This window comes from Pituophis catenifer, unplaced genomic scaffold, assembly GCF_029215685.1.
Source record: "Pituophis catenifer annectens isolate HBS135680 unplaced genomic scaffold, rPitCat1.0.hap2 SCAF_1, whole genome shotgun sequence".
Taxonomy (NCBI): domain Eukaryota; kingdom Metazoa; phylum Chordata; class Lepidosauria; order Squamata; family Colubridae; genus Pituophis; species Pituophis catenifer.
In genome coordinates, this window is record NW_027256881.1 from 17,068,733 (window position 1) to 17,093,429 (window position 24,697).

At 40.8% G+C, this 24,697-nt stretch overlaps 1 protein-coding gene across 1 annotated transcript in view; it reads left to right on the plus strand.

Moving 5' to 3' along the window:
• The window catches only part of MMP28 (matrix metallopeptidase 28), a 32,848-nt gene extending 10,318 nt beyond the window's left edge, over positions 1 to 22,530 (plus strand). The window contains exons 3-8 of the mRNA XM_070931967.1: positions 854 to 1,041; positions 9,061 to 9,282; positions 10,907 to 11,152; positions 14,668 to 14,814; positions 16,646 to 16,813; positions 21,264 to 22,530. Of these exons, the coding sequence (XP_070788068.1) occupies positions 854 to 1,041; positions 9,061 to 9,282; positions 10,907 to 11,152; positions 14,668 to 14,814; positions 16,646 to 16,813; positions 21,264 to 21,661 (1,369 nt within the window). The 3' untranslated portion in view covers positions 21,662 to 22,530. The remainder of the gene's footprint in view (positions 1 to 853; positions 1,042 to 9,060; positions 9,283 to 10,906; positions 11,153 to 14,667; positions 14,815 to 16,645; positions 16,814 to 21,263) is intronic.
• The last annotated feature ends 2,167 nt before the right edge of the window (positions 22,531 to 24,697 follow it).

Genomic DNA, 24,697 nt, shown 5'->3' on the forward strand with positions numbered 1-24,697 from the left:
CCTGTAATTCTCATTCTTCTCTTACTGGTTTTAGTTGTTCACTTCCGTCTCCATGTAATAACTAGCTAATCCCTAAATCCCATGCCTTCCTATACAGTCTGTTGCTAGCTTAGACCATGCAGCTGGCCAGCTTTCATTGACGACGGGTTCTGCTCAGTGGTTTCCCTTGTATGGGCTTAGATTCTTTCTTACTATGACCAATGCAGCAGTTTTGACCCAGCTGGTAGATTCCTCAAATGCCAATGCTGCCTTCTGGATTCAGGCCATCTTCCACTACTCCCTCTGAGTTGCTTTCTTTCTTAAATCTTTTATTTCCTTTCCCTGCTACCAGCTTCAAGTTTTATAGGGTTATAAGTGGCAAATGCTTAAAAATGGTGCGGTGGCCTAGTGGTAAAGTCACTCGCCTCACATTTGGATGGTTGAGGGTTCAATTCTAGGTAGTGGCAGATGTTTCTTTCCTAGGATGCAAAGAAAAAATATCTGTTGTGAATTCTGCATAGGTGTCAGGAAGGGTATCCGACCGGTAAATGCTCAGTTCTATCCAGTTGTGACTCTATCCAAATAGGGACTATAGGGTCATAAAAAGGGGGATTTGTGTGTTTAAAAATCAAGGGCTAAATTATTATTTCTCAATTTATCTATTTAAAACATTTATATAGACACCCATCTTTCAACCAACTCTGGATTTCTCCAGATCAATGCTGTCAACTTTTAAGATGTGTGGACTTCAATTCCTAGAATTCCTCAGCCAGCCATGAAGTCCGCACACCTTCAAGTTGCTGAGGTTGAGAAATACTGGCTTAAATGAAGGAAGCGTCATGCAACTTCCATCCCACTTCATGTACACTTACAGGGAATTTCAATGGATTTCTCACCTGCCCCTCAGTGGCACCCTGGATGCCATCACCCTCCGTCACATGAGTCTCCCTCGCTGTGGTGTCAATGACGCAGAGAGCCACACGGCATGGAAGGAGCGCATGGATGCCCTGTTCTCAGGAGGGAAAGCCAGGAAGAGTCGCAGGAAACGATACTTGCATCAGAGTAAGTCTGCCTGAGTGTGGAAATATGTATCCTTCTTCTGGGCCAGGTTGTAATTTCCAACCATTGTTTTAAAGTGGGAACTCCAAGGAGATGTCCAGCAGCCCCATGGAGTTTCTGAACATCTACTCTATGGCTAGTACATATCCGGGCACAAGAGAACTTTGGAAACTCTCCACTCAATTTCTGGAAATAATAATTGGATGGGTAATTTCTCCAAGGGAAGGTGACTTTCTCCGATCATCTTTCAAGGAGAGAGCTTCTCCTTAGCAGCGTTATTCCTGAAGTCCAGTGTAAAGAGTTCCGTCCTGAGGTCTTCTCTTGATGTTGAGTGGGATGCCTGGGAGAGTTGCAAACCAAAGAAGAGTTGAGTGCAGCAATAGCAGTAACAATAGCATTATAGACTTAGATATCGTCCCAAAGTGCTTTACAGCACTCTGTGGGCAAGTTTACAATGTAGAAGCATTATTTGCTTATTGACCCCAACAATCTGGGTCCTCATTTTACCGATCTCGGAAGGATGGGAGACTGAGTTAACCTTGAACCCCATCAGGATCGAACTCCAGGTTGTAGGCAGAATTTGCCTGCAATATTGCACTTAACCACTGCGCCACATAAGTGCACAATGAGAGACAGTCATATGTGCTTGCATACATTCATAAACAATAGAGTTCTTGGCTGCATCCTAATTAAGTGTGCCATGCGCTAGAAATTCTTTTCTTTATGAGGAAAAGTTCTTTCATCAATCTATACAAGAATGAATAGAGGAAAATACAATATATGTTCTCTATCTGCACTTAGAAAAGTATGGAGGCCCATTTCCCAGACACCACCGTAATTCAGGAAGAGCATTGGCAAAAAACCCGGTTACCTAGCCTTCCAAAGCACAGTCACTTGGAGAAAAGACCATTAAGAGGGATAGTTAGGACAACTCTCCTCCTTTTCTCCCTCAGGCTGGTCCCATTGATCCTCTCCTATCCCCTTGTCTCCCTCAGGCTTGACCCACAGAGGCCTCTCCTATCTTATCCCCTTCTCTCCCTTTCAGGTGGGGAGTAGAATGTCTAAACTCCCAGCCCACAGGCCGGATGACTCACACACTGGCCAGGCCCATGCCCAAGTGGCAGTTGGAACAGAGTTCTTTTCAGGTGGGGAGGGGGAGTAGAACATCTAACTCCTTAGCATCAGAGCGTGTTAATAATAATAATATAAGAAATACTTATATTTCTTATAATATTATATTATAAGAAATGATCTGATGGTCATTTTGAAAAATCCTTTCTTAGTGAGCACCTAGAAGCCAAGAGGAACATATGTGCCAAATTTCAAGTTTGTAGGCTTTACAGTTCTGGAGATTTTGTGATGATATGTGAGTGGTATTTCGCTTTTATATATATAGATTTACTTATAAAAATTACGTAGCTGCTCATCTCGTGACAAGTGACTCTGGGTGGCATACAGCAAAAAAAAAGTATAAAAGCAATAAACATGTCAAGCACGTTTATATTAAAAAAGAAAAAAATCACACACGAGAGATTTAACCAGCAATGAATGTGTCCTCCTCGCTGGACTCATTCCAGAAAATTAAAAAAAAACAACAAAGTGCTGACTAAATAAGCTCTGAACCACTTATTCACGTGGGGATTTCAAGTGCCAGGCATTAGGCTCTTTGCCTACTTACCAGCTCGGTAGGCTTAATAGCTTTCCTAGACAGCAGAAGTCAGAGAAGCTGAGAGAGCAGCTGTTTTGAAGACAACCCCCCAGGAAACATTTGAGTGGAAGGATTAGGTAATTGCCTGTGCAGGCTTCAAATTGGGCCTGACAAGGCTGCATCTGGGTAGGAGGCCAGAAACACCGGGTTGCTGACCCCCCACCTGCAAAGTTTCCATGGTTGTCTTCTCTAGCATGAAGCAGGCCTGTTCTTTGTCACAAATGCATGGCCTTCTCCCCCCCATCCTGCATTTGTGCCTGAGGAGACGTGCCTGGATTGATTCATTTATTTATTGAATTTGGAGGCTGCCCTGACTCTAAATGACTCGGAGAGGCTTATATTTTTAAAAAAACACGAAGGCCAGTGAAATAATAAGAAAAGATAATGCACATCTAGAAAAAGCAAAGTAATAACCAAAGAAGAACGAGAACCAGTTTGGTCTAGTAGTTTTGTCTAAAGTACCAGGCGAGAAACTGGGAGACTGTGAGTTCTAGTGCCGTCTTTAGCATAAAAGCTGGCTGGGTGACTTTGAGCCAGTTACTCTCTCTCTCTCTCTCTCTCTCTCTCAGCGTAATCTACTTCACAGGGCTGTTGTTATGGGAAAAATAGGAGGAAAGAACATTAGGTATGTTTACTGCCTTGAGTTATTTATAAAAATAACAAAGGTGGGATAAACACATTCTAAGATAAGCTAAAAGAAGAAAGTATGGGTTTTTTTCCCTGTCTGTGACCCCATGCGGGGTAAGTCTATCCTATTTCTACTGCATCGTCTTGTCTCAAGTGAAATATATGCCTCACCCTCAACCTCTCTTCACAGGATTTAGCTTTCAGTCCTTCAATCATCCTCACTGCCTTCTCTTGCGTTTGTTGCAATTTGTGAAAAAGTGAAACCTTTGTAAAGTGTGGTAACATGAACTGGACACTGTACTTATTCTGGAGTCTAACCAATGCAGAACAGAATGAGATGAAAGGTAGCCCTTGACTTAGGATCATTCACTTAGCAACCTTTTAAAGTTACAGTGGTGCGGGGAAAAAATCCAGTCCTCACACTTCTGACCGGTGCTTGCATTTTCAACTATCCCCTTAGTGATGTGATCGCAGCTTACATGTGAGTTGGCTCACATTTACGACCGGTTGCAGTGAACCTGCATACAATCACATGACTACATTTGACAATAATTTTGCTGAAAACCGGCATTTACTTCAGGTTATCAGCAAAACTGGCCTATAGAAAATCATTGGTTCACTTAACAACCAGGGCATTTGCTTAATGACCACTGCAATAAAGGCCACATAGGTGACCCCATTTATGAGTGTTGTGACTTAACAACCATTATGGTCGTAACTCAAGGACTACTTGTAAGCTACCTTTAGTATGACAGAAGACAGGGCAATAAGGCTAAGAAGCACCAGATTGGTAGCAAACTACTGAATAATCAATTTTTTAAAATGATGTAGGAAGCTTTAGAAAGGTTTTACAAACAAATGGTGGCAGTTGGAATTGGGCCTTGTTCTAAGCAAGGGAAAAAACACCCCCACAGTGGCTGCTTTTTTTGCCATGAAAATACTGCGAGAAAACCTTTCCCCTTTGTAAATGATTTTTGCCTTCCTTCAAGGAACACACCTACAGTATACTTTAAGTCTGAGAACCCTGCGGCTCATTTTACAAGCTTTGAGTCATGGTTCCCTCCCCCCCTCTTAAAAATCTTAATTGCAGCTGTCATTTGTTAGCTACCACTTTGTGGGGAAATAAACGGTTTGCACCCATCCCAAATGCAGGTGTGCTTCTTCGGGCCTGTTGAAACTGGGCCGTGTTTCACTTCTAGAAGATGAGCATCGGAAGTTAGGCTCTTATAAAATAGATGATCCTGTTATCAGTTGATGCCTGTTAGGACAGACTTTTGTTACGGTTTTTAAAACTTTTGTACTTGAGCCTCTGGAGATAGAAAGAGTAGCTCTATTCACAAATCATAAACTTGTCAGTCCCATTTTAGCCTAACATTTTGTCTAGAATCAGTCGGTGAGATTCGTTTGTGGATCATGAATTCTGTAGATCTAGAAAACTGGAATAAAGTAAACCAGGTTTAAATTAACCAAGCCTGAATTCCCACTCAACCCGATGATCAACATAATCCATTTCCTGCATTTGCACAATTCAAACTTGATTTAAAAACACACTAAGCCACAAATAAGCTATCATGCTTAGCCTTAATCACATTTAGCCTGCTCTTGAATACACATTTTCTTCCAAGCCAGGTTCAGAAGGTTTTATGTGAACACAGCCTAAAAGTGCCATGGAAAACACAATTGGTGGGTGCCTCAGAGCATATCTGGCTGTCGGATTTTGGAGAGTGTTTGGCAAGTCTAGGTACAGAATTAAACAGCAATGGCTGCGGGGCAGCTGTGTATCCCTATTTACAGAGAGTGATTCTCTGATAGAAGAGAATAATTGTAGGTTGAACTCTGGCTTTCTTGGTGCTGTCTGAACTTGGCTGTTCTCTTGCAGGCATTTCATCACCAAACTAGACAACACCATCAATGCTAGAAGAGAATGGCGTTTGCTCTCTTTTTGTATGCTAGTGGCTTGCCCTGTAGGTGTTAGTGGAGTACTGGTGATGGTTCCTTGTTGTTTATTGTTAGCTTGTTTGTCTGACTTGGTAGTTCCTTGATTGAGGTATTGTTTACTTCTTGATTATTTGTCTAGCACTAACCTTGGTGTTAATGACACCAAGGATGCGGTGGCTGAGTGGCTAAGATGCTGAGCTTGTTGATTGAAAGGTCGGCAGTTCAGCGGTTCGAATCCCTAGTGCCACGTAACGGAGTGAGCTCCCATTACTTGTCCCAGCTTCTGCCAACCTAGCAGTTCGAAAACACGTAAAAAATGCAAGTAGAAAAATAGGAACCACCTTTGGTGGGAAGGTAACAGCGTTCCTTGCGCCTTTGGTGTTTAGGCATGCCGGCCACATGACCACGGAGACGTCTTTGGACAGCACTGGCCCTTCGGCTTTGAAACAGAGATGAGCACCACCCCTTAGAGTTGGGAACAACTAGCACATATGTGTGAGGGGAACCTTTACCTTTACCTTAACCTTGGTGTTAACCCTTGCTCACCTTGGTGTTGATTGCTGGTGAGATGCTTTGGTCTTTTTGTTTCCTTTTTGGCTTTTTGATTGTCTTTTTTGAATAGTATGTAGATGTTGTTTATCTCTATGTGCCTGTTGATGGCTGATTTGTCTGAGGGGCAATCTTCCTCTGTGATGTTTGAAGGCTTGTCAGAGTAGCCCTTTGACTGAGGGTATCCTTTAAGGGAAGTCTTACTGGAGCAAATCAAGTTCTTAAAATTAATTATAAGGAAGGAGAGTAGGAGCTTTGAAGTTGTCCATCTATGGCAGAAGTGGGGAACTGTGGCCCTTTTATGAATTAATGCTGGCTCAGGAATTCTGGGAGTTGAAGTTCACAAGTCATAAAAGGATCATAGTTCCCCACCCTTGATCTATGGTAAGCATGCGAACACAGGAGGAATCTCTCTCAAATCACTCCCCCCTCAAAAGTTGAAATAACCAGGTTTTAATTGCTTTCCTCAACTAGTTGGGTAGGAATCTCTCGGGGAGAGGGGGATGCCATTCCAGTGTCTGTGTACACAATGGAGAAAGAGCCACTTCTGAGAACTCTGTAGATCAGGGGTCTCCAACCTTGGCAACTTTAAGACTTGTGGGCTTCAACTCCCACAAAGCTGCCTGAGGAATTCTGGGAATTGAAGCCCACAAGTCTTAAAGTTGCCAAGGTTGGAGACCCCTGCTCTAGTGGGATCAGGATAGGAATAGTGTGACAGTCTTGGTGCCCCTTGGTCTTTCAGCCATTTTCAATACCTTTGATCATGGTACCTTTCTTCAAGGAAAGCTGGCTGAGGAATTCTGGGAGTTGAAGCCCACCAGTCTTAAAGTTGCCAAGGTTGGAGACCCCTGCCGTAGATGACATTCATTAAGAGAGGGTACCCACAAGAAGTCTGCCATTCTCAATTTAATCGGGTGGAAGTATATGATCCCCAAGAGGTATTAGTTGAACAAAATGGTTGAAGCTTGGTCTATATCTCCCATTACCCTGAATGCTAACAAGGGATAATAGGGGTTGTAGACCCAAGCCTCTAATCAGTGTACAATTTTGGAAGAGTGTTTTAATAGGCATACATAGGCAGACTCTTAAAACATTTGTTAACGGTTTCTTACAACCAAGCTGTGCTTTTTTTTTTTATCCCAATCAAAATTTATGCGCTAAGCCATTTTGCAGTTCATAGAGTCTTTAATCTTCTCTCCAGGGCTTGTTGTGTTTGGCAGATATAGGGCTGGAAGGATGATCTATTAGAGTAATTGGAGGGAGGAAGATTGACATCTTGGCCCCAAACGATGGTCTGTGAGGCTCCCTTGATCCCTCGGATGAGCTCACTCTTTTTCCTGTGCCCAAAGCAGGAAACAACTCTTTGGGGAATGGAACTGTCTTTTTCTCTTAGAAAGGAAATGCTTTCAAGAATCCAATGTCTGAAAGAAGCAGTCCGTGTCCTTTCGTTTACCGTGAGAATCACAACAGGCTGCCGAATGTGGAGCCCTTTCTGACCGAGACAGACTGTCAGTCTGATGTCGACTCAATCTCTCAGAGATCTAGAATCACACTAGATTCAAATTCCTGGGAACAAGCAAACTACTTCTATATTCTCACTTGCTCTAAACTGAGGAAATGTTTTTTTTTTTTTTTAAGGGCTAGATACACTGGCATTTCTGGATGGAAGGTATGCCCAGGGGTGAAATGCTACCAGTTCGCTCCAGTTTGGGCGAATCGGTAGTGATAAAAACTACCGGTTCAGGTGAACCGGTATTAAAAATATGCAGCACAGATGTGAATCTTTTTTTTTTACTTTTTTAAAGCATTTTTTTTACTACCGGTTCAGGCGAATAGATAGTAAAAAATGCTTTAAATTTTTTTTTTAAAAAAGTTGACCACACCCACCCAGTCACATGATCTCCCCACCAAGCCACACCCACAGAACTGGTAGCAACAAATTTTACATTTCACCACTGGGTATGCCCCCATTCCAGTAGTAGCCCATTGTGGGAATAATCACAGCTTATTTTGTAAGAGAATAAAACCCATTTCCACTGCCCCAAAGCCACCCATTAGCCAAAAAGGCAAGAAACAACCTAGCTAAAGATTGCTAAAAGTGCACTGGTCCAAAACAAAAGAACTGAGACAGATCAACATGGCAAGGGAAATTAAAAAGACAAAAACCCCATGCCCATATTTCCCTTCACCCACAAAAGGGATAACTAGACACCATATACACAACAAAGAAAGAAGCACACAGTTATAGAAAAGAACAAATAGAATTGCCCGCTCTGGTTATAAAGCACCAGAAGGCAAGACAAGAAACAATGGATGGAAACTAATCAAGGAGAGAAGCAACCTAGAACTAAGTAGAAATTTCCTGACAGTGAGAAAATTAATCAGTGGAACGACTTGCCTCCAGAAGTTGTGAATGCTCCAACACTGGAGGCTTTTAAGAAGATATTGGACAGGCATTCATCTGGCATGGTATAGGGTCTCCTATTTAAGCAGAGGGTCAGACTAGTAGACTTCTAAGGCCTATTCTGTTATATTAACATGACTCAGGATTGGAGGAGGAAATTACCAAGCCCATCTTAGCCTGACATGTGGATTGTGTCATATGTGGTGAAAATGATGTTGTGCATCCTGCTAAAGAGAAGGAAGGGTTACTGTTGTTAGGGAATGAATTTCTTCAGCTGTAGGGAATTGGGGTGGTAGGAATTTTATGAGGAAATTACAATTGGAGAGACAAAATTTGGATGTTGGTGTCCTTGACTTTTCAAATGGCACCTATGAACACCCCATTTAGTTTGAATAAGACCCTAAGCATAATTTATGCCCTTAGTCCCTTGTGACTTTATCTTCTTTGTAAATGAATGTGGGCTGTAATTAATAACGCTTTCATTTTCACTTGAATTTCATTTAGTGGTTTCCTGCAGAAAATCACAGGATTTCAGAATCAATACACACAGACACAAGATACTGTTGTGGAAGAATGAATTTTAGTTGTATTTCTTAAATTTCTGCTCTCCTCTAACTCCGGGACTGTTTACATATTTCTTTAAAACATTCGCTTTGAAGATGCTGAGAACATGCTCTTATTGTTATTATTGATGTGCCTTTAACGAGGATGCTGGAATTAATCACCTTATGTCTGATTCATTTTTTCTGATCTTCCCTCCACTAATTTCTCTCCCTCCTCCATCTCAACCTTGTAGGTGGCAAATGGTATAAACGACACTTGACTTACCGGCTAATCAACTGGCCTTGGTACCTGCCAGAGCAGCAGGTCCGTCTGGCAGTGAAAGCAGCTTTTGAGCTCTGGAGCAACGTCTCTTCCTTGGTTTTTGGGGAAGTAGCAGAAGAGCCTGCAGATATTCGCCTGACATTCTTCTATGGGGATCACAATGATGGAGTTGAGAATGCCTTTGATGGCCCAGGTGCTGATTTGTTATGTCTTACCTCATGAGCATCTTTTGGTTACAAAACCATATTGGTCCAGAGTTCTGATTTCATGCATCTCCTGTCGTGGGGTTCATACCAGGGGTGAAATCCAGCAGGTTCCGACAGGTTCTGGAGAACTGGTAGCGGAAAATTTGAGCAGTTTGGAGAACCGGTAGCGGAAATTTTGAGTAGTTCGGAGAATCGGCAAATATCACCTCTGGCTGGCCCCAGAGTGGGGTGGGAATGGAGATTTTGCAATATCCTTCCCCCTGGAGTGGGGAGGGAATGGGGATTTTGCAGTATCCTTCCCCTGCCACGCCTACCAAGCCACGCCCACCAAGCCACACCATGCCCACCAAGCCACGCCCACAGAACCTGTAGTAAAAAAATTTGGATTTCACCACTGGTTCATACTATTTCTGAAGTCACTTTCAACAAGTCAGGACTTCAAAAAAAAAAATGTGACCAAGAGCCCTAGACTTAGAGAGGGGCAGAGAGAAAGCTGGTAGGACAGAAATTAGCTTTACCCATCCTGATGTTCTTCAAATGTGTAGAAAACACCATTTCCTTGATACTGTAATCTGGGTTTGCTCTACACTGTCAAGACATGTTGTAAATAAAATAAATATTGGTAGTCAACCTGGCTGAAGACTTGAGATTCTGATCCTAAGTTTGAGGAGCCTCATAGTTTCTGAGATTCTTCTACATGGGATTTATGCAAACTTCAAAATGAGTTTTGCACCTGTATGCAGAATTCCTCCCTCTCCTCATCTTTGTCTGGCAACTAAGCAATTTATTTCTCAGAAATTATCTTATTTTTTTTTTAACATTTTCAGTGCTGAGGTCCTGCAGCAAATATTCCCCTTGAAGAACAATTTTTGAAGAATCCCTTTTTCTTCCTGGCTTTCAATCATCCCAGCAGGTCTTTTAAGGGGAAAGGTGGCTTGGTAGCTTTTCACTTTCCTCCCCATAGGAATCACTTAGATTTCCCCCCATACAATTAAAAAAAGCACACAGTATTAAGTAAGAATATGACAGCAGGGGTGAAAGCAATTTATTTTATATATCTTTGGCCTGGAATTAGGATGTGGGCTTTTTGTTTCTCCACTGCAGCAACTTCGAGTCAGGCATTTGTTCTTCTGCTCCTAAAATTGGGAAGTTGGCAGCAATAAACATGATTTCAAAGAGCCTTGGTGGTGCAGCGGACTAAGTGCTGTTATGTAGCACTTAGCTGCCAGCTGCCTGCAATTAGTGTAAGTTCAAATCTCACCAGGCTCAAGTTTGACTCAGCCTTCCATCCTTCCGAGGTAGGTAAATTGAGGAGCCAGATTGTGGGGGCAATAAGCTGACTTTGTAGAAACACCGCTTATGGGGGGCCAAAAGCCCTAATAAGCAGGTATATACAAAAGAATGAAGGCTATTGCTATAAGTGCATTGTAAGCCGCCCTGAGTCTTCGGAGGAGGGCGGCATATAAATTGAACTAATAAATAAATAAATCAAATGATCATAGAAGAAGCATCAGCAGTATGGAATTCTCTGATGGATGGAGTTGACTGACTTTCATAGCTAAATATAAATAGTGTTCAAATTGATCTGGGATCTGATTTCTCTTTCCTTAGGGGGTGCTCTGGCACACGCCTTCTTCCCACGCCGTGGCGAGGCCCATTTTGACAATGATGAGAGATGGTCCCTGGACAATGGGAAAGGCCGTAACCTCTTTGTGGTGATGGCACATGAAATTGGTCATACGTTGGGCCTGGAACACTCCCCTGTGTCCAATGCTCTTATGTCCCCCTACTACAAGAAGCTGGGCAAGGGATTTGTCTTGAACTGGGATGATGTTCTTGCCATTCAGAATTTATATGGTAAATAGAACTTAATTTCTCAAGAGTAAAACTTTCTCAAGGCACATGACCACATCTTCAAATATAGACTGCAGCTTTGGAACCAGTTGGAGTGAATGAGACTCTAGAAAGAGTGCAGACAAGAGCAAAAAGGATAATTAAGGAATTGGAAGCTAAAACAATGATGAATGGTAGCAGGAATTGGCTAGACTACAGTCTAACGAAGAGAAGGACTAGGGGTGAAATAACAAAATAACAGAGTTGGAAGGGACCTTGGAGGTCTTCTAGTCCAACCCCCTGCTCAGGCAGGAAACCTACACCACTTTAGACAAATGATTATCCAATATTTAATATTAATATTTTAATATTTTATTAAATTTCTATACTGCCCTTCTCCCGAAGGACTCAGGGCGGTGAACAGCCACAAGATAAAACACATAAATACAAAAATTTAAAATAAATTAAAAACGAATTAAGTAATTTGGCTGAATTTAAAATACCCCATAATTTAAAAACAAATTAAAATTTCCATTTAAAAGGGGAGAAGATTTAGGCCAGGCCAGCTTGATGAAATAAAAAAGTCTTAAAAATATCTTCTTAAAAATTTCCAGTGTTGGAGCAGTCACAACTTCTGGAGGCAAGTTGTTCTACTGATTAATTGTTCTAACTGTGAGGAAATTTCTCCTTAGTTCTAAGTTGCTTCTCTCCTTGATTAGTTTCCACCCATAGCTTCATGTCCTGCCCTCAGGTGCTTTGGAGAATAGCTTGACTCCCTCTTCTTTGTGGCAGCCCCTGAGATATTGGAACACTGCTATCATGTCACCCCAGTCCTTCTTTTCATTAAACTAGACATACCCAGTTCCTGCAATCGTTCTTCATATGTTTTAGCCTCCAGTCCCCTAATCATCTTTGTTGCTCTTCTCTGCATTCTTTTTAGAGTCTCAACATCTTTTTTACATCGTGGCGACCAGAACTGTATGCAGTATTCCAAGTGTGGCCTTACCAAGGCATTATAAAGTTGTATTAACACTTCACGTGATCTTGATTCTATCCCTCTGTTTATGCAGCCTAGAACTGTGTTGGCTTTTTTGGCAGCTGCTAGACACTACTGGCTCATATTTAAACGGTTGTCCACTAGGACTCCAAGATCCCTCTCACAGTTACTACTATTGAGCGAGGTACCACATATATTGTACTGTGCATTTTGTTTTTCTTGCCTAAATGTAGAAGCTTGCTTTTTTCAACATTGAATTTCATCTTGTTAGACAGCGCCCAATGTTCAAGTCTGTCAAGATCCTTCTGTATCTTGAGCCTATCTTCCGGAGTGTTGGCTATTCCTGCTAGCTTGGTGTTGTCTGCAAATTTGATGAGTTCGCCATCTATCCCCTCGTCCAAATCATTGATGAAGATGTCAAAGAGTATTGGGTCTAAGACAGAGCCTTGGGGTACCCCACTGCATACCTCCCTCCATGTAGATGCAGTTCCATTGAGGACTATATGTTGATAGAGTCTTCCTATATTTGAGGGGCTGTCATAGTGAAGATGGGGTCAACCTATTCTTCAAAAAACCTGAGGACAGGACAAGAAGTTACAGATGGAAGTTTATCAAAGACAGATCCAACCTAAAATTAATTTCCTTTCAGTGAGAACAATTAATCAGTGAAATGGCTTGCCTATAGAAGATATGGGTGCTCCATCACTGAAAGTTTTTAAGAAGAGATTGGACAGCCATTTGTCCAGAATGGCATAGTGTCTTCTCCTCAAGCAGGGGGTTGGACTAGAAGACCTCCAAGGTCCCTTCTAACTCCATTATTCTCTAATTTTGGAGTAGAGGATTTGCTTAGCCCTTTCAGAATGGCTGCTGTTCTAGTTGAAATTGCTGTTGCAATTTCACTTTCTGCTTTACAAATGTTATCTTTCCATCCAACTACCCAATATTCAGAGATGGGTGATTTCTATATAAGGCTGTGCTACCTGGTCATTATCTTTATGACACTGGGAAATTAGGAAATTTTTGGAATCAATTTTTTAAATTGCACCATGCAATTAAAATTAAAAGGGACGTGGTGGTTCAGTGGCTAAGACACTGAGCTTGTTGATCGAAAGATTGGCAGTTCAGCGGTTCAAATCCCTAGTGATGCGTAACAGGGTGAGCTCCCGTTACTTGTCCCAGCTTCTGCCAACCTAGCAGTTTGAAAACCCGTAAAAAATGCAAATAGAAAAATAGGGACCACCTTTGGTGGGAAGGTAACAGCGTTCCGTGCGCCTTTGGCATTTAGTTATGCCGGCCACATGACCATGGAGTTGTCTTTGGACAACTCTGACTCTTCGGCTTTGACATGGAGATAAGCACTGTCCCCTAGAGTCAGGAACAACTAGCACATATGTGTGAGGGGAACCTTTACCTTATTCTTCAGAGAACCACAAAGAGCTTGTGATTTTTCCTTTTCCACCTTTTATTTATGTAGTGAAAAAATGACTGGCCCAAAATTACACTATTATCCTGTCTGCAGCTCTTGCTCATTCTCCTGAGATGATTCTCACATGCTATACCGTATTACAGCCATTGACTAATCTTAAGAGTAGAACTTTTTTCTTGCAAAAATTGTAATAACCACCAGATGGCAGCAAAAAGAGAGCCTTTCTCTTACTTCCCAGTTTGGGAGCTCCACATTGAAGGATCTGGTTGCTTGTCCTTCTAAGTGGAATGGTAACGTCAAGAGCTGTTTTGAGGGCAAAGCAGCTAGTAGGGATTTTTCAAAGTTTAAATTTATTTTTGGAAGGGTCTTTAAACTAGAGAACAAACCTAAGTCAAAAAAAGAAAATCAATGTCAATATGTTTTATTTAAGGCATCCAAATAAGCCTACTTCCATAATATGTTCAATATGGTCATAATATGTTCAAAGAGCTGTGGTGGCGCAGTGGTTGTAATGCAGTATTGCAGCATAACTCACTACTCACTGCCAGGAGTTCGATTCAGACCCAGCTCAAGGTTGATGCAGCCTTCCATTCTTCTGAGGTCAGTAAAACAAGGATCCAGATTGTTGGAGGCAATACGCTGACTTTGTAAACTGCTTAGAGAGAGCTGTAAAGCACTATGAAGAAGTATATAAGTCTAAGTGTTACTGCTATTGCTAAACTGCTGAATTAGGGTGTTGTTTTTTATGAGAAGCAAGATTTCACTGTTTTCCTGAAAATAAGATCCAACTGGAAAATAAGCCCTAGCATGATTTTTTTCAGGATGCTTGTAATTTAAGCCCTATCTCCAAAGTAAGTCCCAGTTAAGATAGTCAACCAGATGGATGCATTTAATATCATATTTCCCCCAAAATAAGCCCTAATGCATCTTTTGGAGCAAAAATTAATATAAGACCTGGTCTTATTTTTTGAGGAAACATGGGTAGCTAAATTCTTCAGCATATATAGTCTGTGTAACTATATAAAGATGTTGATTGGACTCTCCTGCTCAGTTAACACCAACAATACATACAGATCTTGGTTTGAGCTTCTGATTGTTGTCTTTTCTTTTGAACAGGAAAACCATCCCGAGGCCCGATAGTCCAGCTTCCAGGAAAATCATTTGCGCGCTTCCAGGATGGGAAGCAGTACCTTGAAAACAGGGAGCAAGAGACAACTTTCAGGTTCCATTACTGCATGTCATTTTTTGATGCCTTAACTGTAGGTAAGAATGAATGGACTTGGGTATTGTAGCACAGTTTCTCTAGAGAGATCTGCTGCGAACCCCACATAGGTGTCAGGAAGGGCATCCAACCAGTAAACGCTCAGCTATATTCAGTCACTCTGATGCAAAGGATTATAGGGTCATTAAAAGAAAAAAAATTATAGCAATAGTTAAATGTCATGATCATTGTTTTGCTATGGACAGTTTTTGCAGAAAGCAGATGTATAGGCCAGTTTTGGGCTAAAACGTAATCAATTGCAATTATATGACCATGGGACACTGCAAATGGCTGTAAACGCAGATTGGATGCTGAGTGCCCAAAATACAGTCTTGTGACCACTAGGGGAGACTCAGCAGTTGGAACTTCGGGACCTGGTTGTAAATACCTTTCGGTGGGTCCATTATAACTTCAATCAGTTGCTAAGTGACCAGTCATAAGTCAAGGGCTTCTTGGGCACAGTCACATATGCTCTCATCATCTTGCAGCTGGACTACAGTAATTAGCTCTACAAAGGCCTATCCTTGAAGGCTATTTTGATGTTTCAGCTGGTACAGCATGCAGTTGCCCAAGTACTTATGGGGACATTGAAATTTGTCCATGTAACATCACTGTTTCAGGTGCTGTGTTAACTACCAGTCAGCTTCCAGGTGCCATTCAACTTGTAAGTTATCTAAAGCCAGAGTCTGTATAACTTGGGACTTATGGCTCTGCCTTTTGCGGACTGAATCTGATCATGAGATCCAGACAGAAAGCTTACGAAGGATTTCTTCTTCGACAAATGCCACTTATAGGGACTCTGGGGAGGTAGGGGCTTTTCAGTGATAATCCCCCAGGTACGGGACTGCTTATCCCTAGTTATCTGATCTCCTCTTCCACCTTTCTGGTTTTCTAAAGGACTTTATATAAAATTTAAGCCCTTAGGAAAAATTTGGAGATATGGAGGCTGAGCGATTCTGTCACAGCAAGTTGCTAGAAGCATTTTACAAGATTAGATGCAGTTAGCATTTTTGGTGTTTTGTAAGCCTCTCAGAATCCACAGGAATGGAGCAACATAGAAGCACAGGTTTTTTTTTTAAAAAAAGTGATTTTTACACTTCTCCTAAGCTGTTTTATAGTTTTTCCAGGTGAAAAGGCTGCAATACTCTTAATACTGTACTATTGAACACTAACATGGTTATTATAGAACAATGGTTCTTTAATAAAGTTTTAATGGATTTTATTCATTCAAACATTTGGTTTTATCTTTTTTCTCTCAGAAGCTCACAGTTGTTCCTTACCTTTTTTTTTATCTTCATAATGGGGGGGGGGTGAGATTAAATTGAAAACCTCCTATTATCTAGTCAGCTGGAGGGAAATATAAACCTGAATTTCTTCAGCTATGGTTCAATGTTGATTAAGTTTTGCTATAATCTTGATTTCATTATAATTATAATTTTGTTGTGTCTTTATTATTATGTTATTGTAACCAAATAATGAAAGACTATAATTTAACATAAAAATGTGTATTATTATCAGAACTATATAAGCTTGTTAAATGTGACAAACGTGATCGATAGTGTTCTATTTGTACCAAAATGTATAACACTCAGGTGCCACACTGTTCACACTTTGAAATGTTTTTAAAAAATAAAAAACTTGGGGGGTGGAATATGTTATTGTTACTTACCTTGAATGCTATTCTGGGGAGATATGGCAAGTTGTACATTTAAATAAATATATATATATATATAGCAGAATTCCAATCAATGCACATTTGTATTGATCAACAGATCAGTGATTATTATGTGTTTGATTAAAATATTCAAGGCATTTACATTTTATTTTATATAGATACGGCAGATAATCTGTACATCTTTAAAGGCAAGTATTACTGGATTGTATCCAAAGGAGAGTCTGCTGCTGGTCCATACCTTCTCCAAGCCAAATGGCCAGGTCTTCCTTCCACCATTGATGCTACAGCCTTCTCAGAGAAAGACAGGAAATTCTACTTTTTTAAAGGTAGTTTCATTTGATTTGTGGATATCAAATCAGATCTTATTTCAGCTGCATCATTGTCCAGAGGCTATAGATAAAATATAATCTTTCATCCTCCACCTTTCCATTTACAATTTGGCTGTAAAAATTACAGCACACCTCTTCCAATTATTCTCAGAATTACTGAGATACACTGCTTGGAATATTTCAAAAGCCATTCTCTATCAATAGAAGATGGTGCTGATTTTTTAATCACATTGGAGAATTCCAAAGGGCAGTCTGGATGAGCGATTGTGGGATTGCAAATCCTGCACAATTTTTTTTTTAAATTAACAATGAACTCATAATCCCTTGCATCAGTGGTGAAATGTAAAATTTGTTACTACCGGTTCTGTGGACGTGGCTTGGTGGTGAGGTAATGTGACTGGGTGGGCGTGGCCAACTTTTTTTTTTTTACTTTTAAAAGCATTTTTTCTATAACCTTAAGTGGTTGCAGAAAAAAATGCTTTTAAAAGCCTCTGACTACCAAGCAACTCAGCTGAGATCGTCAGAGGCTTTTAAAGGCTTTTTTTTTTTTTACAACCTCTGACGATCCCAGCTGAGCTGTGCGATCATCAGAGGCTTTATTTTTACTTTTAAAAGCATTTTTTCTACAATCTCTTCGGCCGAAAAAATGCTTTTAAAATAAATTAAAAAAAAGACTCTGATGATTGTGCGGCTCAGCTGGGCATTGGGGCGAGCAGGGATTTTTGCTACCGGTTCTCCGAACCACCCGCCACCATCGCTCCCGGATCGGGTGATCCAATCCGAACTGGGAGGATTTCACCCCTACCTTGCATCAGGCTGGAGTTGGAGCAACTGAAAGGAGCTGAGATGCCCTTCCTGTCACCAACGCAGAGTTTGCAGCTGATATTTATTCATTGTGCCAGAGAGAGAAATATTTGCAGCTACCTAGGATCGAACTCACAGCCTCCTGATTGTGAGGCAAGAGCTCCACCTCTAGGCCACTGCACCACTCCCTGCGCATTAGATTCAAATTAAAGTCCTTTTAAACTGTGAGTTATTTTTTTAAAACTGATAAATTTAAACTGATTTCAAAGGGAGATTCAATACAATACAGTATCCTCATAAACTGATTAGATAGATCTGTTGTTATAGAAATGGCTAGTTTATACTACTACATAAAAGTAAAAAGTTGAAGTTGGATGTTAATACCTTATTATATTGCACCAAAGGGAGTCGGACGTCAATGCCTTTTCTTTCTTTTTCCCTTCTTTTCTGCACTCTTCCCTATTTTTCCTGCTATTTGTTTTTGTATTTTTTATATTATAAACCAATTAAAAAGTGCAACAACAACAATAATACTGTAATAATAATAAACAGGCAGGGCCTTTTTTAATAGGTCTTTCTCCGTGTGACCTGCTTTTATTCTCCAGTTAGAAAAAAAAAATCACCACATAAGCATTGGTGCCATCTGCTGGTTCTCTGTGAAAAAGCATGCTTGCCTATTCTACTTTAATTCTGTCTCTGATTTAAATTAGTTCTCAGCTTAGCTGTGATGACCCATTTTACAGGGTTGAAATGCTGCCAGGAATAATTATATTGTTTGAACAGTATTCCATTGTTGCATACAGAAAAAAATTGCTGTATTAATATCAAGATTTCCCCACATGTAGAATATGGGCCCTGCCACAGCTATCACTCAACCATGAATAACACCCTTGCAGCCCATTTCAATAAAGGTAACGATTCCTCTGCACTTAAAAAAATGAAGTTGGAAGAGATATTATGAACCCATGAAGAGTCCAGCCAGGCCTCTTTCGCTCAATCCAGCTTTCTGTGTAATCTCTTGGTTAGCCAGGTGCATTGAGGAAGGTGAGAATGCTCATGTTACAGGTAGTGCTCAGCTTATGAGCCGTCGCTTAGTGACAGTTCAAAGTTGTGATGGACCTCCCCAGAGCTACTTATGACCCAGTTTCAAAGTTCTGACAGCGGCCTCCCCTCATGGTCATTTAATCACATTTTGGGTGCTTGGCAACTGGCCGACATTTTCAGCCATTTGCAATGACCCATTTTCATGTGATTGTGATTTGGGCATTTTTTTTTTTCTGAAAGCCAATTTTTACTTCTGGTTTCCTGCAAAACAAAAAACAAAAAAAAGCCCATTGGCTAAAACAGGTCTGTTTAACGATCGTGGCATTTGCTTTAATGACGATTGCAAGTAAGGCAATAAAGCTGGGTGCAGTTACATGGTGACCCCCTTAATAACTGCCACAACTGATGGAATTACAGTCATAATTCCAGGCTCAGTTATAGATGTAAACCAAGGACTCTTTACTGGTTTTAAGCTATCTCTGGCTCACACGTCAGTTTATATCCATTAGCGCAGGTCATTGCTTTATTACTTGCAACAATTAGTACAATATCGGCATATCATCCCCAACAATCTGAGTCCTTGTTTTATTGAGCTCAGAAAGATGGAAAGATGAGTCAACCTTGAGCTGGTGAGACTCGGAACTGCCGAAATGCTGGCCGTTGGCAGTCAGCAGGATCGAACTACAGGCTGTGGGCAGAGTTAGCCTGCAACACGGCATCCTAACCACTGCGCCACGACCACTGCTCCTTGCAATTTAATGCAAGCAATAATGAAAATTCTCTATCAAATTATACAATAAAATACTTAGGCATCTCAGTCTGTAAACAATGTACTAGGCCTTATTGCACAGTAAATGAAAAGTGGGCCAGCCTTGCTGGCTATAATTGCAGATGCCAGAGGGATGGAACTGATTTAGGGTTTTTGAAGCTGGGCTGTGGAACAGCAAAAACAATAGCTATAGAATGCCATTCAAGCATTAGCTCTTCAGAGAAGGAGAAAGCAAGGCGCAGGCAGGAGATCTTTGTTCCCGCAACAGGGTTTAGATGGCAGTGGCTCTTGCTTGGGCTTGGCTCTCTCCCAGCTTAGAATAGAATAGAATAGAATAGAATAGAATAGAATAGAATAGAATAGAATAGAATAGAATAGAATAGAATAGAATAGAATAGAATAGAATAGAATAGAATAGAATTCTTTATTGGCCAAGTGTGATTGGACACACAAGGAATTTGTCTCTGGTGCATATGCTCTCAGTGTACATAAAAAGACAAGATACATTCGTCAAGAATCATAAGGTACAACACTTAATGATAGTCATAGCGGTACAAATAAGCAATCAAATCATACTAGGAAACAATCAATATCAATATAAATCATTAGTCCTTGCGAGTGAGAGAGTGACATCCAGGCAGGGCCCCCTGTAAAAAAAGCATTTGTTCCTGAAATCATGAATCCTGTTTTACAGTTCTGGATATTCTGAGCCTTTCTGTGGAAACAACAAAGGAATTGGGGATCTATCTGGATACTTTGCAGCTGCTGTTTTGGCTTATTCTCCTGACATATATCCCACAACAAATCTAACATACCAAGCAGGTTATATACCAGGCATGCTATATAAAGTCTCTTTAAAGTGCTATGTCCTTTAGGGTTTGGGTTTGTATTTGCTCTTGACTCTTTTTGTGTCCCAGCTGAGTCTCTTTGTGAAATTGAGAAGGAAGGAAGGGAAGGAAGGAAGGAAGGAAGGAAGGAAGGAAGGAAGGAAGGAAGGAAGGAAGGAAGGAAGGAAGGAAGGAAGGAAGGTTATATTTATACAACATTCTTAACTGGTTAGTTACAGACCAAATGTCTTCATTCACACAATATGCTAAGCATAACAGGTTACAAAAATACATAAAAATAATATTAATAAGACCAATGTAAAACAGAATAAAATTAAGAATATTCAGTATACTATAACTCACCTACCAATAGGCGTACTGACCTCCACCAATGTTCTGGCCCAATGCTGACGAAAAAGCCAGGTGTTTGTGGACTTCTGAAAAGCAAATAGGTTCAGGGCCATCTGGATCTTGAGGCTGTTCTAAGTCCAGTCCTGTGACAAGGAAATCCTGTCTTGTGAAATAATGTGGATGACATTATTTTAGAGAAGGCATCTGGCACATGCCCAGCCTCCACCATGATACAAGTATGAATGTATGTTTCTTAATTTAAGTAACTGTGGTCTTCAACTACAGGTATGGTTTTATGATTTAGGAGCCCTGGTGGCACACTGGTTACAATGCAGTATTGTAACTGCATTGTAACTCTGCCCACTGCCAGGAGTTTGGCTCAAGATTGACTGGTTCAAGGTTGGCTCAAGGTTGACTGGCTCAAGGAGTTTGGCTCAAGATTGACTGGCTCAAGGTTGACTCAGCTTTCCATCCTTTCAGGATTGGTAAAATGAGGATCCAGTTTGTTGGGGGCAATATGATGACATTGTAAATCACTCAGAGAGTGCTGTGAAACACAATGGAGCAGTATATAAGTCTAAATTCTATTGCTATTTAATGATTGACAGGCTTTGTTTCCTTACAGCACTCTTTCCTCTGTTGCTTTCTACAGGTGGCCGATGCTGGCGTTACAAAGGATCTTCTCTAGAAGTTGGTTTTCCCCAAAAGTGCAGCCTTACGGGTGATCTCCCACGCCACCCTGACACTGCCCTGTTCTTCCAGCCACTCCACCAGCTGGTGCTTTTCAAAGGACCTAAGTATTATGTAGTCAATGAGGAGGTCCTCCAAGTGGAACCATATTATCCCCGAAGCTTGAAAGACTGGGGAGGGGTTCCAGCTCTGGCAAATGGTGCCGTCACACATCAGGATGGCTTTGTCTACTTCTTTCGAAATGACCAATTCTGGAAATTCAACCCAGAGAAGCTAGAAGTAGTAGAAACTGGAAAGTGGGCTGTTCAGCTAAGGTGGCTAGGCTGTCAGGATGTCAGTCTAAATCAAGCTGGGGCCTGATATTTCTGTTTAATCTCTGGATTTGTCACTCTTTTTTCTAGCAAAATCTCCAGAAGGCTAGAACTTCTTAATTTACTCTGTGCTCAGTAGCGTTTCCAAGTTTGCTTTTAACCTGGTCCCACAAAGAGATTACAGAAAAACCAAAAGCAGTACACAAGGCCTGAGCCAAAAATTGCATTTTCTGGATGAAAAATGCAAACCCTCCGGAAGCAAAACAGTTTGATATGAGGAACCATCAATCAAGATTGGCACCATCAATGTTGAGTGTTAATTTATTGTGAAGCGGGTGAGACACACCGATTCTTGATTTGCAGTGATCATAAGACACTAAATTGATGTCTAGTCAGTCAGGCATTCTAGAAAAGAAGTGTTATTCTCCGCTGGCAATTGGTTGCACCTTCATATAGAAACGGATCTTCTTCTTACAGCTATCAGCTTAACTTGGAGTCTTCTGTATTATTGTCCATCTTTATTATCCAGAAGTGACTGCCATGGAGAATGCAAAACCAGAAGGTCTTTCCAGCAGTAAATTTTCCTCTACAACTGAGCCTCAAATACCGGTGCCTAATCATGTACCGTCTGCCTAGGGAGTTCATTCCATTTGTTACTTCTTGAGTATGGAGCTTTCCCCACCATCCAGCTAGAGCTAAAGAAGCTTCTTGGATGAGAAGCAAAACGTCTTCAAAGAAAAATCAGAAAGTCCAGTTGCCTCTTGAAAAGCATCTTTGGGACAAGCATGACCTGGATGACTGAGAATCTCCATAGACATATGGAGCTAAGGGTGTTCCAAATTACTACCTCTCTTTCCTCTTAGATACTGTAATGTAATTTCTGTATGGTGCTTTTAGTTTCTTTCTTACACAGGTAGCCATTTTGTAGGATCAAGCTGTTATATTATAGCAGTCCTTTATTCTTTTTCCATGTATATAGTTTCATTGCAACAATTGTATAAAGAAAAAATATGGGACAATGGTACACTCAAGAAAGAACTCCACACCATCACAACAGATTGAGACATGAATCTGAGTCTTCCCTTTGGATACCCAGGTCTCCTTTGCGTGCATTAAATTGCTACAGGATTTTTTCTTTACCTAATATCTCCTGGATCTTCTAACATATTGATATTATTTCTGTCAGTCATGAAAAATCAGGATCAGATATAAGTTCCAGTTCAAAAGATTTATTGCTCAAGCCTGTACATAAGAATCTAGTCAACTAATAGTCGACATCAGTGGTGAAATCCAAGTTTTTTTACTACCGGTTCTGTGGGCGTGGCTTGGTGGGCATGATGTGGCTTGGTGGGCATGGCTTGGGGAAGGATACTGCAAAATCTCCATTCCCACCTCACTCCAGGGGAAGGATACTGCAAAATCTCCATTCCCACCCCACTCCAGAGGAAGGATACTGCAAAATCACCATTCCCACCCCACTCTGGGGCCAGCCGGTGGTATTTGCCGGTTCTCCAAACTACTCAAAATTTCTGCTGCTGGTTCTCCGAATTGCTCAAAATTTCCACTACCGGTTCTCTGGAACCTGTCAGAACCTGCTGGATTTCACCCCTGGTCGACACTAAATTGGTGCTAATGTAGAGAAGAATTAATGGAATTCAAGAGCAGCTGGACTTGGAGAGTTTATGGACACATAACGATTCTAGGCTGAGTCCTCTCTTGATTCTGTCCCCAGATTCTGCCTGCTCTTCTACAATTTTCAGTAGACATGCCGTTCTGAGGTAATTTTTCTCAAACGGATATATTTGAAAGATGGTGCTATTTTTAATAGATGTCTCTATTTAGAAGTTTGAAATATTCTTTTATCATTGTTCCCAAGAACGTATAAAGAGACGTTCTGATTCAACCGATATGAGATCGACTAGTATTTGATTTCCCACATCGAAGCCAATAGGCAGATGTTCCCAGCAATGGTGATTGAGATGGTTACGTTTCCAAGCTTTGGTGATATTAGTGTCATGTGAACTGTCTTCTATAATTCCTAGACAAGCTCCTCTGGCACTCAGAATTTGGTTGTTCTGGAGGACTGAGCTCAGATAGTATTATACTCTATCAAGCAACCATGCCAGCAGCCTTCGCCAAAGCACATGAAACAATTGGTCTTGTGCTAAATATACACTTGGATAATGGGTATAATAACCCTGTGTCTGGGCTGTATATATCTTAAATTGTAGGTCAGGGAGAGCACAACAGTTTGTTTCATTCCACATATGAAGGCATATATGTGTCAGAAGGAGTTCAGAATATTTTTTGTTACTTGTAAGACTAGCTTTTATGGGTTTCAGTGTGGATTGTATGTGTATGGAATCATGCATAGCTTTCAGCCACATGGGGATTTTTCTTAAATGACTGGTATTCAAGCATTTTCCTTTTTTCACACCTATTTACAATATAATGCCTTGGGGAAAGTAATTTGTTAGAACTTCATAGCAGGAAATGAGCTCCATCATTTTTCTCTTCTTCCAAAACTTCTGGAATAACATAGTGCCAAGTTTACGATTACTGAATTTTATCTTTCAGGAATTGAATATGACATATTATATGACAATTATATTTCATATCAGGGTATAGGGGATTATAGCCATATTCCGACTTTATGGTTTCTGTGTTCTTCCTCACTTTAGCTGTCAGGAAGTGACAGTGATCTATCCTGATACTTTTCTGCCAGGTTTCAAAGGGATAGATAACTGAATTGGTGTGTTCACTTGCAGCAATGTTAGAACATGCAGTGTAGTTTGTGATTTTTCAAATTTACTGGGGATAAGCATTCATAGGCTCACCGTGGAAAAAGATGGAGTTCCAGTTTTCACACCTAATTGATGCTTCCCACGCTGAGAAATTTCCAGTTAAGTATTGTAGCTATATTCATGGATTTACCAAAAAGGAATTGTTGAGCATCAAAGAAACCATGGCTTCAGTGCTAAAGATCCAGTTCCATCTCAGACATCTCTCAGGTAAGCCTTCAAAAGCTCTTCTTGCATCTTTAAAAAAATGGTGTTGGGTTAGAGTAGACAAGACTTAGTCCATG